This window comes from Podarcis erhardii (assembly GCF_964252035.2).
Source record: "Podarcis erhardii genome assembly, chromosome: 10".
NCBI classification, from domain to species: domain Eukaryota; kingdom Metazoa; phylum Chordata; class Lepidosauria; order Squamata; family Lacertidae; genus Podarcis; species Podarcis erhardii.
Genome location: NC_138500.1, coordinates 68747923 through 68764323, shown reverse-complemented (window position 1 = coordinate 68764323; position 16401 = coordinate 68747923). Strand labels below are relative to the sequence as shown.

The window sequence follows — 16401 nt, the reverse complement described above, 5'->3', positions numbered from 1 at the left end:
GGGAGTCTCCCTTCAGCTTTAATCAAGATTTACCCTTTCCATGGGTGGGGGGGGGGAGATGTTTTTAAAAACCTGTTTCCAATTACTTGTTTACAATATCTGAATCATCCGTTCACGATATTAACCCTTCCATTCTGAACCCCCCTCTATAATGCGGCTGGAGGTCGCAGTAAATTCAAATTAGTCTAAGAAACGAACATGAATGAAAAGCCACTCACCGTTTTCAGACTGCCACCACTTCTTTCGATCTGGCTCAAAAGTTGTGATAACATTTTCAATTAAGTGACTCTCAGCCTGGAAAACTGGATTATACGGGTATCTGGAATCACAGGTGAAACATTTCTGCTCATCCTAGAAAAAGAATGGTGGGCAAGATGAATGGTTATTATGGCTACCAGTAACTCGTGCCCAGTGGACAACTGAAGCAGCAGTACAGGATTAGACAGCAAGCAACACCAACTACAGTGGTACCTCGGGTTAAGTACTTAATTCGTTCCAGAGGTCTGTTCTTAACCTGAAACTGTACTTAACCTGAAGCATCACTTTAGCTAAGGGGGCTTCCTGCTGCCGCTGTGCCGCCAGAGCACAATTTCTTGTTCTCATCCTGAAGCAAAGTTCTTAACCTGAGGTCCTCTTTCTGGGTTGGCGGAGTCTGTAACCTGAAGCGTCTGTAACCTGAAGCATATGTAACCCAAGGTACCACTGTACTGACATTATTGAGATGCTATTCTGAGAACTGGGAAGCATCTAAGTTAGCTCTGAGCATCGGAGATCCTTGGAGAAATGAAGGAAGGAATGGGGAGATGGACCGTACATAGCGGGCTTCCTAGATTGCAAATAGAGGCAAGAGGTTGCTTTAAGTGTTTGGGATGGATGGGGTTAATCTGCCTTCTAGAAATATGAAAGGGATAAATCTGACCAACAACCCCCCCCTCCCAATGAGAGAAGGGGGCACTGAAGTCCAGATAAGAGATTAGACCGGTCCTTGTTCACTAATTCTCCTTTCTCCAGTACTGATATCTATGAACCGGCCTGTACAGAGGGAAGTAGCTTACCCGGGGATATTTATCTGCTGCCAAACAGTATAGGAAATACTGAAATTTGTTGCTTGGAGTTCATAGAGAAAGTTCTATTGTATGCAGTGGGGCTTAGTACTGAATACGCTTAAAGCTACAGTCCTATGCACACTTACTTAAGCGTATACACCACTGAAACCAATAGGGCTTAATATTTCTGAATAAGCATGCATCAGATCAGGCTGCAAACAGCAACAGCCTCAGTTATACTTGACCTCAGACAGGAAGTCTGAGCCCTGATTAAAAGGTAAAGGGACCCCTGACCATTAGGTCCAGTTGTGGCCGACTCTGGGGTTGCTGCGCTCATCTCGCTTTACTGGCCAAGGGAGCCGGTGTACAGCTTCCGGGTCATGTGGGCAGCATGACTAAGCCACTTCTGGCAAACCAGAGCAGCGCACAGAAACACTGTTTACCTTCCCGCTACTTGCGCTTTGACGTGCTTTCGAACTGCTAGGTTGGCAGGAGCAGGGACCGAGCAACGGGAACTCACCCCGTCGCGGGGATTCGAACTGCCAACCTTCTGATCGGCAAGTCCTAGGCTCTGTGGTTTAACCCACGTCCCTGAGCCCTGATTACAAGTTGTTATAAGGGGCAGGGGAGATGTCTATACAGTGGTACCTCAGGTTAAGTACTTAATTTGTTCCGGAGGTCTGTTCTTAACCTGAAACCATTCTTAACCTGAAGCACCACTTTAGCTAATGGGTCCTCCTGCTGCCACTGCCGTGCGATTTCTGTTCTCATCCTGAAGCAAGGTTCTTAACCTGAGGTACTATTTTTGCATTAGCGGAGTCTGTAACCTGAAGCAAATGTAACCTGAAGCGTATGTAACACAAGGTACCACTGTATTGTAGCTGAGGATGATTAAAAAACAACAACCCTTCAGTGCTCCTAGTCCAAACAGGAGAATTAAGGATATGTCATAAGATCAACTACGGTATTCTTATCTCAACTTTCTCTCTCTCTCTCTCTTTTTGGAAAGAGTTAAAAGTTTAAAGTGGTGACAAATGATTGAGTGTCGGACCGCGTAGGAAGCCACTTGCCTTGAAGTCAGGCAGAGTTTAGGGAAGAAATTCCTTTATGACAAATTAAAAGCATTCAAGGATGATTAATGCGATGCAGCAAAATTTAAATGTATGGATTATTCAAGGATGAATAAGAGGAAAGCCTCTTTAACAAGTTTAGGCTTTGATTGTCAAAATGCCTTCTAGTTAACTGTTTTAATCATGCAAGCACCAATAACATATTTACGAGTATGGTTCTGATTTAGTGGTTTTCATGATTACGCTGAAAATTATCTGGCATTAAAGGGAAAAGACTATATAGGATCCTGCGTGGTCCGTGGAGCCTTTATGGCAGGGGAAGCCAACATGGTGCCCTCCAGATGCCATGGACTACAATCCCCATCATTCCTGGCCGCCGGCCATGCTAACTTGGGCTGATGGGAATTGTAGTCCAAAACACCTGGTGGGCGCCAAATTGCCCTACCCCTGCTGTATGGAGCTTCGGAGCCCAGTGAATATATTTCAAGGTTTGCATATAATCAAAGCATTAAACAGTTTGTTCATGTGTGTCAGGCCAGACTGGCTAAATACAAAAGAGGCGAGCACCCCACACCTTTTTAAATTCCTGCTTCAGCACAGATATTCAAGGTGCAGAAATCCTGCGGTCTTTTGCAACTGGTCACTCTTATTCTGTTTATTTTTTTAAAGTAAATTTTATTAGCATTTTCCACACAAGAGAAAACAAAAAAAACCAAAAATAACAATACACAAAACACAAAAACAAACATATGAAAAACAAATCCAAATCTTACAAATTAATAGTATAAACACTAAAAAGGAAAACAAACGTTGACTTCCACCAATCCCACAGCACCTCCTTTTACCTCTCATTGTATCTTCCTGTTTTCCTTATCATCTCGATCCTAGCATCTAAATATATATCCCTCTTTCTTATCCTCTCACTTCACAAGGTTATTGCAGACTCAGCCAGATTTCTGTCCTCGAACCTTGTCTTTTAAGGTATTCGTTTAGGCACTCCCATTCCTTTTTCACTACACTTTTTGGTTTTTGTCTTATTATATCTGTCAGTTTGGCTAACTCTAAGTATGGTCACCCTTATTCAGGCCTCGGGTGCATTAATTTAAATTCAGCCTTAGTTTCGGTTCTTCTGTCTAAACCAGGAATGAGGAACCATTGGCTATTGTCAGACTCCAGCTTTTATCAGAAAAGGTCCATGGCTAACAGTCAGTGAAAGTCTTACCTGCAACGAATTTATCTAGCTCTTTTTAAAAGCTGTGTAAGCTATTGACCATCTCCACCTCTTGCAGTAGTAAATTCTGTATGTTAATGATATACTAGCATACTACGATGTTTCCTCTGTTCTATTTTTTTTTATAGAATATTTATTAAAGTTTTCCAAAAATAATATAATGTGAAATAAAAAAAATAAAAAATAACATAAATATAAAAATATAAAAATAATTAAAAACACATAGAATTTCCATTACTTATTTTCTTGTAACTTATTTTCCAGACCTCCTCATACCTCCCTTTCTTGTATTCCAATTCAAATTGTTAGTTCAGCAAATCTTCACCATTTAGTTTTTACTTATTTCTAAACCTTATTTTTCATATCTCTTAAGCATTACAGCTGGAAACCCCTTAATTTCTGTCCAACATCGTTCTAACATTCATTAATTTTGCAATATTTCTGTAAATAGTCTTTAAACTTCTTCCAGTCTTCTTCTGCCGACTCTTTTCCCTGGTCTCGGATTCTGCCGGTCATTTCTGGCAGTCCCAAATAGTCCATCATCTTCATCTGCCATTCTTCCAGAGTGGGCAGATCTTGTGTCGATGTTTCCTCTGTTCTAAGCCTACCGCCCATCAATTAAATTGGGCACACTTGAGACCGCATTTTCTGACAGCAAATATACTGACAGTCGTCCAATGAATTGATCATTAGTAGGTTTGCTCTTTAAAGGGGGGGGGGGAATCACACTTCAAAGAACTAGTGGTTCCCCCCTTCCCCGCCTCCTTTTTCAGGTTATTTTAGGTAATATGCGTGCACAGCATATGTTCCCATGGGCTGTTGTGTTCTGTGTGGACATAAAACTCAGTGCGTTGAAAACAAACATTAGCACAGCCACGAGTACTATAGGCACAACCCGGGCATGAGATGTACAGTATTGCAACTGCCTCTTGCATTTTTAGCACCATTCGGATTTCAGTCCTATTTATAGGACTGAGACACCAAATGAGCATTTGCAAAAGGCGGAGTCCCTCAGCCTGCAGGTGTGCATAGACAGATATTACCTGGTGCTACCTCCTTTCCAAACAAAAGGTAATGTGACAAGCATCTGCATGCCTGCTTAGCAAAGTTTACCAGGTAGCATTGATTCCTGAGCTCGCAAGCCCTCCTGCAAATGGTTTGTTTTCTTTTGCTCTTTTAACCACGCTGAAGGGGGGGGGGATCAATACAGGGTTTTAATCTAGCAGAAATTCTAAATTTCCAACACCCCTGATCTAATCATAAGCTGTAATGCATATGTAAGTTCAGCGCTGTAGATGAAGCATTTCACTAAGAAGAAAACTCTGCAAGTATTCCAAACCGCTTCAGCAGTTTTTGGTCACAATGCTGTGTACTTCTGAATAATGCAAAAATAAATAGGGATTTCAACAAAGCATCAAAACAAACTGGACAAGACAAGACAAGACAGGTTGTCAGGCAGGTTGTGGAAGCAGTGAGCATTTTCCCAATCAAACTCACTTTAGAAAAGCTTCCCCCTTCCAAAAATCATTTGCTGTGCAGCTGAGACCGGGGACAGTTTTCAGCCAGTGAGCTGCAATGTCATCGTAGGCAGTCTTTGGAACAGCAGGACACATGGCGATGGGGGATGGGGAGGGGCTCAGATGCAAAACTGGGTGACTCCTCTGCACAAACAGCTACATCCCAGTCGCACAAAGGTTCACACACACACACACACACACACACACACACACACACACACACACCATTCTCCATCCAGGCCAACAAAGCATCGAAAGAAACTGGACAAGACAAGACAGGTTGTCAGGCAGGTTGTGGAAGCAGTGAGCATTTTCCCAATCAAACTCAAGAAGCTCCCCACATGCTCTTAGAAAGCCGGTTTAAAGAAGGCGTAATGGCTGGATGTTACAGACTCTCTAGGGCAGACTTCCTCAAACTCGGCCCTCCAGATATTTTTGGCCTACAACTCTCATGATCCCTAGCTAGGACCAGTGGTCAGGGATGATGGGAATTGTAGTCTCTGGAGGGCCGAGTTTGAGGAAGCCTGCTCTAGGGCTATTTCCCATTGAAACGTTGGAGCGATATATAAAATAAACTCACCTCCAGGTAGCCGATAATGCAGTATTTTTGAGGCTCAAACAGTCCACACGTGGATGAAGCTGTTAGGCTGTCACCGCGACCCACAAGCAGGTCTCCGATAGGCTGGCGACAGAAACCATTTTCACAGGGATTCTGGACAAGCAGGAAGTCTGTCAGCAGGGCTGTCCACAAAAGAAAGATGGAACATAGTAAATGTTATATGGACTGGCACTTATACGACAGCAATGAGCAGGGGCCTGCCAGGCTGGAACACGTCTTTATGATAATTTCCTCTCCGGGCAACCTCTAGCCGTCGAGGAGCTTCTTGTGTGCAGTTGTTGAGAATCCACCTTTCAAAGCACATGGCTTTAGGCTATGGGAAATAAGATCATCAGTCTGATAGCTCCTGGTCTCCGCGTTGGAATCTCAAAGAAATAAGAAGAAAGCCTCAAATTCTGCACACCCAGGATACCTTTAAAGCACTTTCAAAGAGGTGTTGAAATTTTGGGAGGTTGGTTGGTTACAATGGAACGGTCTCAGGAGTGGGGTACACATTTTATTATTTTTTATTTATTGTTATTACTTTTTCAAAATGGAAAATGAAAAGGAAGAACTTTCTGATATTAAGAGCTGTTCAACAGTGGGATGTTTTCCCTCAGGAGGTTGTGGACTTTCCTCGCTTGAAGGTTTTAAGCAGAGGCTGGATGGTGAACTGTCATGGATGCTTTAGACGAGATCCCTGCATTCCAGGCATTTTGACTAGATTACCCTTGTGGGTCCCTTCCAATTTTATGATTCTATGAAATCTCGAGGGCTCTTTTTGTGTGGGGAGGTGCAAACCACATTTAGTGTGCTTCTTTTTAGCCTTCAGCAACCTGTGAAGGGCACTAGGAAATGTTTTTTTGATCTCCAAACAAAACTCAAAAGTTCAGTCTCCTATGGAGAGAAATATCATATTTTTCCATGTATTAGATGAGGTTTTTTGACAAAAAAAAACAAAAAAAACTCGGGTTGTCCAATACACGGATAGTGGCATGGGGCATGCCTGCCAGCCAGCAAGTTGGTAGGAGTGCAACTTCCCCCGATGCTGCCGCAAGCGGGAAACCATCTAGGGCATGTTTCCTGCCCACAGCTGCGTGGGGAGAGAAGCTCAACAACTTTGGGCCATCTCCCCACATTTTCTTAAAATTGAGTCCCCCAAAATAGGGGGGGGTGTCTTATAGACGGAAATATATGGTAATAAGCCACAGTTTAGTACTTTAGTAAAGGTAAAGGTACCCCTGCCCGTATGGGCCAGTCTTGCCAGACTCTAGGGTTGTGCGCTCATCTCACTCTATAGGCCGGGAGCCAGCGCTGTCCGCAGACACTTCTGGGTCACGTGGCCAGCGTGACAAGCTGCATCTGGCGAGCCAGGGAGCACACGGAACGCCGTTTACCTTCCTGCTGGTAAGCGGTCCCTATTTATCTACTTGCACCCGGGGGTGCTTTCGAACTGCTAGGATGGCAGGCGCTGGGACCGAATGACGGGAGCAAACCCCACCATGCGATCGGCAAGTCCTGTTTAATACTTTACATGTGCTTTAATATGTATAACTGATAGGTACCGTATTTTTCGCTCTATAGGACACACCCGACCATAGGATGCACCTTGTTTTAGAGGGGGAGAACAAGGAAAAAAAAAATCTCTCCCTCTCTGTGCAGTGCCCCATCAGCAAAGCGGCAGGAGAAACGGAGCCCCTTCCATTTCTCCTCCCGCTTCGCTGAAGGGGCGCTGCACAGAAAGGGAAAGCTGCGCAGCGCCTCTCCAGCGAAGCGAAGCCAGGAGAGCAAGAGGGATCGGTGCGCACCGACCCCTCTTGCTCTCCAGGCTTCAGTGATAGCAACGCGAAGCCTCCGGAGCGCGGCGGGAGCGCTCCCACTGCGTTTCGGAGGCTTCGCGTTGCTATCGCTGAAGCCATGGAGCCTGCATTTGCTCCATAAGACGCACACACATTTCCCCTTAATTTTTGGAGGGGGGAAAGTGTGTCCTATAGAGCGAAAAAATACGGTATGTTTTTTAGCTGTATCTGTGCTTAGCTCATGCCGTGAGCCATCTTGGGTCCTGCACTGGGAGAAAGGTGAGGTATAAAACAAACAAACAAACAAACAAACAAATGTGCATGGAATTAATCTGATACGGTCTTCCCTATAAGGTAGCTAAAGCATGCAAGTATGTGGTACCCTCTGCCTTCTGATCTTTTAAATAAACCCTGCACCCATGCCTAATTTATCATTATGTAGGACAGGGATGAAGAACCTGTAGCCCTTCAGATGTTGTTATCCTTCAACTTCAAAACATTCCCTGCTAATGGCCAGTGTGAAGTCTACAATGAAGTCTGGGCTCTGATCTTCAACGAGGAGGAGAATAAACAAACCTCAACCGTTAGATTTCCAGAGATGTGAAATGTAATAAACGGCATGACAACAACTTGACGGCAAGCCCACCATTCCCAAGGCTTCAACCGGTTCTAACTGAACCCCATAAATAGCCACATTTTCCAAACACTGATTGAAGTTGGGAGAGCCCAGAAAAATGGAATCTAGTTGCTTTGGACAAAGACCTTGCCTGAAATGACTTTGAGCATTTTTCTTCCACTGAGCTAACTTTCCTTTCAGGGATTTTGCTTGTTGAAACATGTTCTCAGTTGAAACACTGAACAGGTCTGGGGTGCTTACAGACTTCTTCTTCTTAGTGCTTCTTGGCTCAACTTGTTATGATGGGGCATGTGAGCATCTTAGAAGTTTGTACAGGTTGCAAGGAAATCTAGAGATGTTTTTCATACAGTTTTAGAAACACCTGCTCCACGCTTATGATGAGATAAGCACGGAAGCTGCCAATTATTTTGTTTACTTCTCAAGACACACTTCTGAAAGTCAACACTCTTTCCCACTGCATGTCTATCTGGGAGTCAAGTCCACTTTCCTGTTTTTTATCCATCTAAGGCCAGTTCTAACGCTAGGCAGCCTCGTCTGTCTCACAATAGTTGCTCAATTTTTTAGCACAAGGCTATTATTACTGCAAAGAGGATAGATGCAAAAGAACTGAAACAATACAGAAGGCAGCCTCCTAAACATTTATATTCTTTTTGAAAAAGGATTCTGCTACACATACTGTATAACAAGAAATGAAACCCAGGGTGTGGAATGGAAGGGATGAATGCTGGCTCCGTTCTATGCAGAGCTAGGAGAGAAATTTTATGCAGCTTGCATTTCAACCTACCTACCAGTAATTTTCAACTTCCTAAACAATATGTTAAGTAAAACAGAACTATCTTTTGAAATCCGCACATCTTTGAATTTTGCAATGCAATTCTCCAGCCAATTAATTTGTACAAAAATGCATATACAATGGTACCTCTGGTTAAGAACTTAATTCGTTCCGGAGGTCCGTCCTTAACCTGAAACTGTTCTTAACCTGAGGTACCACTTTAGCTAATGGGGCCTCCCGCTGTTGCTGCGCCACCGCTGCACGATAACTGTTCTCATCCTGAAGCCAAGTTCTTAATCTGAGGTACTACTTCCGGGTTAAGCGGAGTCTGTAACCTGAAGCGCTTGTAACCTGAGGTACCACTGTACTAGGGTAAAGTGTATACAAAATGCATCTATTTGTGAAAATAACGTATGATGCATCTTATTAAGGAAAGCTGATTTGCAAAAAGTGTGTATATTAGGCAAAGTTTCATAGAAAAATGTGCATTTTAGGAGACATTTGCACTAAAATGCTGATTAAATCTCTTGATGACTTTTTATTTTCTTCCTCTCTTTTTTAAATAGCAAACAGATCAGGAAATGTGGAGAACTGAATTTAAAATCGAAAAATAATAATAATGAAGAACTGAGAGAAACTGGACAGATTTGTCTATCCCTAGTATAGGACAAAGAACATAACTGAGGCGAAGGCAATGCCTGACCCTCATTCCAGACCCAGGGATCACTTGAGAGGCAAGTAAACTATGCAAGAAAGATCTGGGGACACGAATACTAAGAAAGGAGTACGAGGTAAGAGGAGACTAAAATAAGCAGCCAAATCTTTGGCTGCAGACCTCTAGGGCTTGAAAAAAAGGATTCCGTAACCAGTCTGAAAAATTGTTTTCTAGAAAAACTAATAGAGGATTAGTTACAGATAGGTAGCCGTGTTGGTCTGCCATAGTCAAAACAAAACAAATTCCTTCCAGTAGCACCTTAAAGACCAACTAAGTCAGTTCTTGGTATGAGCTTTCGTGTGCATGCACACTTCTTCAGATACGATTCCCCCACCGTGCTGTAACTTATTGATGGCTGCCACAACGGACACGGGGAGCAGGGCTTTGTGCCACAACTGAACAGGGTCAGTTGTGTATCTGAAGAAGTGTGCATGCACACGAAAGCTCATACCAAGAACTGACTTAGTTGGTCTTTAAGGTGCTACTGGAAGGAATTTGTTTTGTTTTAATAGAGGATTGACAAAAAGAAACTACATAGTAAGATGCGAAAGTGAGTACTGTATTTTTCGCTCTATAAGACACACCCAACCATAAGGCGCACCTAGTTTTAGAGGAGGAGAACAAGAAAAAAATGAAGTCAGAACAGCAAGAGGGATCGCTGCGCAGCGAAAGCAGCAATCCCTCTTGCTGTTCTGGCTTCAGCGATAGCTGCGCAGCCTGCATTCGCTCCATAAGATGCACACACATTTCCCCATACTTTTTAGGAGGGGAAAAGTGTGTCTTATAAAGCGAAAAATACGGTAGTGAACAGTACCATTTTGGGTAAGTGTGTGCCACAGGACCAAAGTATGGAGGTTATCTGGGTTACTGCGTCAGGGAACGGGCAATGACACAGTGTGGGGTAGGCAAGCAAGAGCACAGCATAACCAGGTCCAAGAGTTCTCCTGAGCCTGTTCAGTTGTGGCACAAAGCCCTGCTCCCCGTGTCCGTTGTGGCAGCCATCAATAAGTTACAGCACGGTGGGGGAATCAACGCTCACCTGACCTCTCCGTGTCTGAGTCACTGCTGCTACTTACCAGGAAGGAGAGAGGCAGGGGCAAAGTGGCAGGGAGGTGACTTAATGGTAAACAGCAGTGGCTCAAGCGCTGGAATGATTTTATATCTCCTCACAGACACAGATAAGTATGTGACCTGGTGTGTAGCACTCTTTGCCGCTAGGAAAATAAGAGCAAATAGCCAAGATAGCCACCAATAGTAAAGGAGATGAATTTATTTGCCCCTATCTACATCAAGCTATATTCTACCTTTATCACCAAACTCTGAATATAATTGCACATTGTATTAATTAACATTTTTAAAAATATATTATATACAATTTTAGCCTATAAATTTTATTGTTTAATGTCTTGACCTGTATATTAAGGTACTTTTATAGCTCTGTTTGGGACGCGCGTGGCGCTGTGGGTTAAACCACAGAGCCTAGGGATTGCCGATCAGAAGGTCAGCGGTTCGAATCCCCGTGACGGGGTGAGCTCCCATTGCTTGGTCCCTGCTCCTGCCAACCTAGCAGTTCGAAAGCATGTCAAAGTGCAAGTAGATAAATAGGTATTGCTCCGGTGGGAAGGTAAACGGCGTTTCCCTGCGCTGCTCTGGCTCGCCAGAAGCGGCTTAGTCATGCTGGCCACATGACCTGGAAGTTGTACGCCAGCTCCCTCGGCCAATAAAGCGAGATGAGTGTCGCAACCCCAGAGTCGGTCACGACTGGAGCTAATGGTCAGGGGTCCCTTTACCTTTACATCAAGAAATATTCTATCTTTATCACCAAACTCCGAATATAATTTTACATTGTATTAATTAACATTATTTTTTAATGTATTAGTGGCCATGTGACAATTTTAGCCTATAAATTTTATTGTTTAATGTCTTAACCTGTATATTAAGGTGCTGTAGGTAATGTCTTGATAATATAAATGCTTTAATTTTTTTGTATTAATCCAGCATATTTTCTTTTAATTGTTGAATGATTCTGTGTACACTGCGGCAGCCTTTGGCTATGTGCAATAAAACTGAGTAGTAACATCCATGCTGGTCACCCATGTTCCGAAGGAGCTGCAAATGGAGAGATAACAGGGAAAATGACGGAGCGTATTTAAAGTCCTTGAACTTACTGAGCTTGAAAAGGATGGCCAGCGGAAGCCATTTCTTGGTGGGCATCTTTCAGATCTAGGCTAAAAACCGGCCGTTGTCCTTGGGACGTCCCCCTTTGCCTGAGCATCGGTGGTGGGACCTGCAATGGAAAACGTTAGTATGTTTAAGGCTTCCCAACATTATTATCATGTGTTCAAAATCAGCGCTGCTTTTCTAGAAAAAGAGGTGCCGGAACTCACCATGAACGCCTCCCTTGATCTCTCAGAATGGCAATGGCGCCCACCTGAGAAGTGCCGGAACCGAGTTCTGTTCCATCCCAGTGCTCTGTCTGTTTTAATTCCCCCCACCTGTGTTTGTTGCTGTTACCAAAATTGGTAGGCTCTTGGAGGACCAGAAAAAAATCGCTTGGGGGCTGGGGGAGAGGACCAGGGTCCTCAAACCGGGAGTTAGCAGTTGTTTAAAAAGGTAAAGGGACCCCTGATGGTTAGGTCCAGTCGTGACTGACTCTGGGGTTGCAGCACTCATCTCGCTTTATTGGCCGAGGGAGCTGGCGTACAGCTTCCGGGTCATGTGGCCAGCATGACTAAGCCGCTTCTGGCGAACCAGAGCAGCGCACAGAAACACTGTTTACCTTCCCGCCAGAGTGGTACCAATTTATCTACTTGCACTTTGACGTGCTTTTGAACTGCTAGGTGGGCAGGAGCAGGGACTGAGCAACGGGAGCTCACCCCATCACGGGGATTCGAACTGCCAACCTTCTGATCGGCAAGTCCTAGGCTCTGTGGTTTAACCCACAGCGCCACCCACGTCCCTGAGCCCTGATTACAACTTGTTATAAGGGGCAGGGGAGATGCCTATACAGTGGTACCTCAGGTTAAGTACGTAATTCGTTCCGGAGGTCCGGTCTTAACCTGAAACTGTTCTTAACCTGAAGCACCACTTTAGCTAATGGGGCCTCCTGCTGCTGCTGCGCCGCCAGAGCACGATTTCTGTTCTCATCCTGAAGCAAAGTTCTTAACCCAAGGTACTATTTCTGGATTAGCGGAGTCTGTAACCTGAAGCATATGTAACCTGAAGTGTATGTAACCCGAGGTACCACTGTAGATTAATTTTGTGCAGACTTATGTTTATGCCCGAAATCTTTTAAGTACCTAGCTAAACTGCTGCTCAGCGGTCAGCTCCACTGAGTTCAATGGAGCTTACTCCCAGGAAAGTGTAAAAGATAGGAGCTGGGTTAGTACATTGATTTTGTGCCTGCAAAATATTTTGTTATCTGCTTTGATTTTTTCTAAAATCAAGCGGTGTATAAGTTACAGGACATAAATAAAAAGAAGTAATAATAACACATCTAAAAATATGAATTTGACATCATGTTTAGTTTCCACACTGTCCCTGCTTTTTCTCCCATAGAGGTTTATATTGCATGGGCATAGATGGATTTCTGCACTGTTGGAAAGGAAATTCTTCTGCACATACAAACAGTGAGCCATGTGGTCCGGGAGTTATCCCTGAAAGTCTCATGAAGCTGCTACATTATAATTACTTAAATGTCTGCCCCACCCTTCCTAAGCCCACGGCTGCCATCCAACCCAATTAAAAGCATTATGAAACTTTAAAACGCTTAAAAACACATTTTAACACAGCAATATATCCAAGCACAATGGTTCTAAGCTAGCAGAAAAACCATTGCCTTTCAGCACCAAATGTGAACAGAAATATCTTCAGATGATTGAGATGGGGACAAACACAGCTGACCAGGGAGGGAGTTCCATCACTGGGATCCCACCACGGAGAAGGCCCTGCTGTAGGTCCCTAGGCAACACCCATTAGGCACTAGTGGATGAGGTGGCCATTGGTGGCATGTCACATGACATTTCACACAATGACACCAAATCACTTGTCTTGCCATTTACAAATATAACCGTGAACCCAAGCAAGAGGCTAGTTCTTTCAACATGCAGATCTCTTAAATTTAATAGTAAAATAGTCTTATTATTTAATCTTACTAGAAAATCATCCCATTCTAGGCATGAAAGTGTTCAAGGATCTGGAAAGTGAGCAAGGTCCCAACTAAAGAGGATTGGCATCTTAAATTGACAGAATATGCACAACTTGCAGATTTAACATACAGAAGAAGAGAGCAAGAACAACATACATTTAAAGAAGATTGGAAATCATTTATTGAGTATATGGAAAATGACTGTGTACAGCTGAAAACACTGGCAGCATTGAGATAAATTCAACAGAGTAAAGAATTCTGGGTGGATGTAAAAGTGGAAAATTGATTTGAATAGTTATACTAAAATATGCAAGGATGTAGGATATGAAAAATGAACCATGGGGAAAAAAGAAGGGAAGTCATTGGGTATTTTAAAGTTTGCAAAATGCTTATTTGAAATTGTAAAACAGAAAATTTAATAAAAAATATTATTAAAAAAGAAAGTGTTCAAAGATTTCTTAAAAGCAGAATGGATGTCAATAAATTTCAAGCGAGGGAAAGAAAGCCACACACAAAATATTCATTATTATATATTGAAACAAATGGAGACGTTGTTCTGATGGGGAACCATGCAAATGCTTGAGTTCTCAAGCCTAGAACTGATAGATGAATCAGAATGGCAATACTAAAGGAAAAGCAGTGTTATTAATTACAGTGATACAATACTTCTGCACCACACAAAGAGAAAAATGCAAAATGACCCCTGTCAAAGTCGCATGTGATGGATGAAGGCATTTCTAACTGAACTCCAGCTTCTTCTACAAGTTTATATGTAGCTCTTGAGAACTCCTGGAACATTAATAAACATGTTAACTTTGTTCCAAAGGAAGCAAAAGATTCTTCCAGGAAACTTGTATTTTTCAGTGGAAAGAAATAAGGACCTCCACGAGAAAGTAATTATGTAATTTTTTTTTGCTAAGATGAGGAATTGATTCCAAATGATTCAGTAAGGAGCATCTTATGCTCTTACAGTTATTTTAACTGAGTGTCTTTGTTGGTTTTTAGCTCTTATCTGTTTTAATTATTAGTTTTTTATCCACCCATTATCTGTGTTTAATCTTGTATTTTATTCAGATGTTTTATGCCTGTTTCCTTGTCCTCATTTGTCCTAACAATTATCGGTCAAAAATCCCAACTGTTATTTTATCTATATGCTTTTCTTAATCCTGGTCTATGACCGTAATAAAGTTCATTCATCCTTGCTCAGATAAGTGCACAGGATGGGTGCTAAGAATATAATACTTTCTTCCAATGTTTCTTTTATTTTTCTTTGTGGTGGGAGGAAAATTATTAACAGAAAACATGAGAACTTTATACTAGACTTTTCACTACCGCAGAACCACTGAGCACTAATGGCAAAATTACATTTGATGAAATAATGAGATCTCTACAACACTGGTCTTCAACTGGTGGGCCAGAACCCACGAGTGGATCTTGGCCTGATGCAAAGTGGATCACAACAGAACCACTACTCACCATTCAAATATATGGTAAAAGTTTAAGAAACAGGTCCCCAAACACATGTTTGGGTTTAAAGTGGGTTCTGGGCCCGAAAAGGTTGAAGACACCTGCTCTACAATATTAAGTTTTGAATCATTTTGGCTGAAGAGTCCTCATAGCACCATTTCTAAAAAAAAGTTTACAGCTATTGTGGCTAGTAATATTGAAACATAGCAAAGATTCCCCTCATAAGCTGGAAATCCAAAGGAAGTATCGTTGCAAAGTACCAAAGACCCAACACTTTGTGCAGGACCACAACTGAACAACGTGGCAACGTTAGAAAGCTTGGTATGTCAGCTGTAACAATAAGTTTCTGCTATCTCGCTATCTTAAGCTGACGTTTGACATTAAGATTTTTGTATGTCTAACAATACTTAGAACACAGCACAAGCTGGTGGTCGTTAAAGTGTTCTCTCTCCTTATAGGAGAAGCTATAATAATAATAATAATAATAATAATAATAATAATAATAATATCTTTAATATGGTCAATGACCAGAAGCTAGCTTAGCTGGCTTAATGCAGACATCCCATATTCCAACAACTCAGGAAGAACATTGAAGCTTACAAAATGTCTTACCTGGTCTTTGAATTAAAAGCGATTGTAGAAACAGGTACGGCAAAATGAAGGCAGGGAAGTAAAGTCGTAAGTCTCGGATAGAGCTAAAAGAAAGAAGTGTTTTCCCCTCAGGCACCTGGGTGTAGATGAAAATGAGAGCTAGTCTAAAACCTGCCAAAGAGGTGATTTGTTAAGCTATCCTGCCTGGATTTTTTTTGGCAAAAGCAGATGCATGTATTGAAGACGGCATTAGATTCATCTGTAGGTAAAGTGGGAGGTGTCATTACTTTCACTTAGTTATAGAAGTAATTAGGGGGAAACGCCATTGAAGCATGTGAATTAAGGTTTTCAGAACAGCACTAATAGATTTATAGCATATTATTCACCAACGGCCTCGAACCCGGCATTGCTCATGAATTTTAAGAAATTAAAAAAAATGTGTTTTGAAATTAGTGGTTAAAATCAGAGCACTTTGAAAGGTTCTGACCATCATTGTGACTCAAAACGGCATCTAATTGTCCCAGATTAAAATCTGCTCCTTGATCTCAGGAATCATCATGCAAACTTTGGTTACGATCTCTTTAAGAGGTGTCCAAATGCTTAGTGAACAAACAAAAAACTTTCCAAAACCTATAGTAGATACGCATCTACAATATTAGACTAGCAGAAAGTTATTGGCGCTGCCTGGGAATTCCAAGAAACCCAAAAATCTGTGATTTTTAAATGGGTAGTGTAATTTGTGAGTGGAGGGGCTGTGTGTGCGCACACACACACACACTGATGCTCAGTGCATCTGTTGGCAACCAAACAT

At 42.5% G+C, this 16401-nt stretch overlaps 1 protein-coding gene across 2 annotated transcripts in view; it reads right to left on the bottom strand.

The window, feature by feature from the left end:
- LAMB4 (laminin subunit beta 4) overlaps positions 1–16401 on the bottom strand; it is a 67084-nt gene that overhangs the window by 43155 nt on the left and 7528 nt on the right. Inside the window, exons 1-4 of one of the 2 annotated variants that reach the window (XM_081878456.1) lie at positions 15612–15806; positions 11554–11672; positions 5445–5605; positions 219–351 (exon numbers count right to left, since the gene is read on the bottom strand). In XM_081878456.1, the coding sequence (XP_081734582.1) occupies positions 219–351; positions 5445–5605; positions 11554–11599 (340 nt within the window). In that variant the 5' untranslated portion in view covers positions 11600–11672; positions 15612–15806. Of the gene's footprint in view, positions 1–218; positions 352–5444; positions 5606–11553; positions 11673–15611; positions 15807–16401 lie in introns of those variants that run through there. The other variant, XM_081878457.1, reaches the window with a different exon arrangement.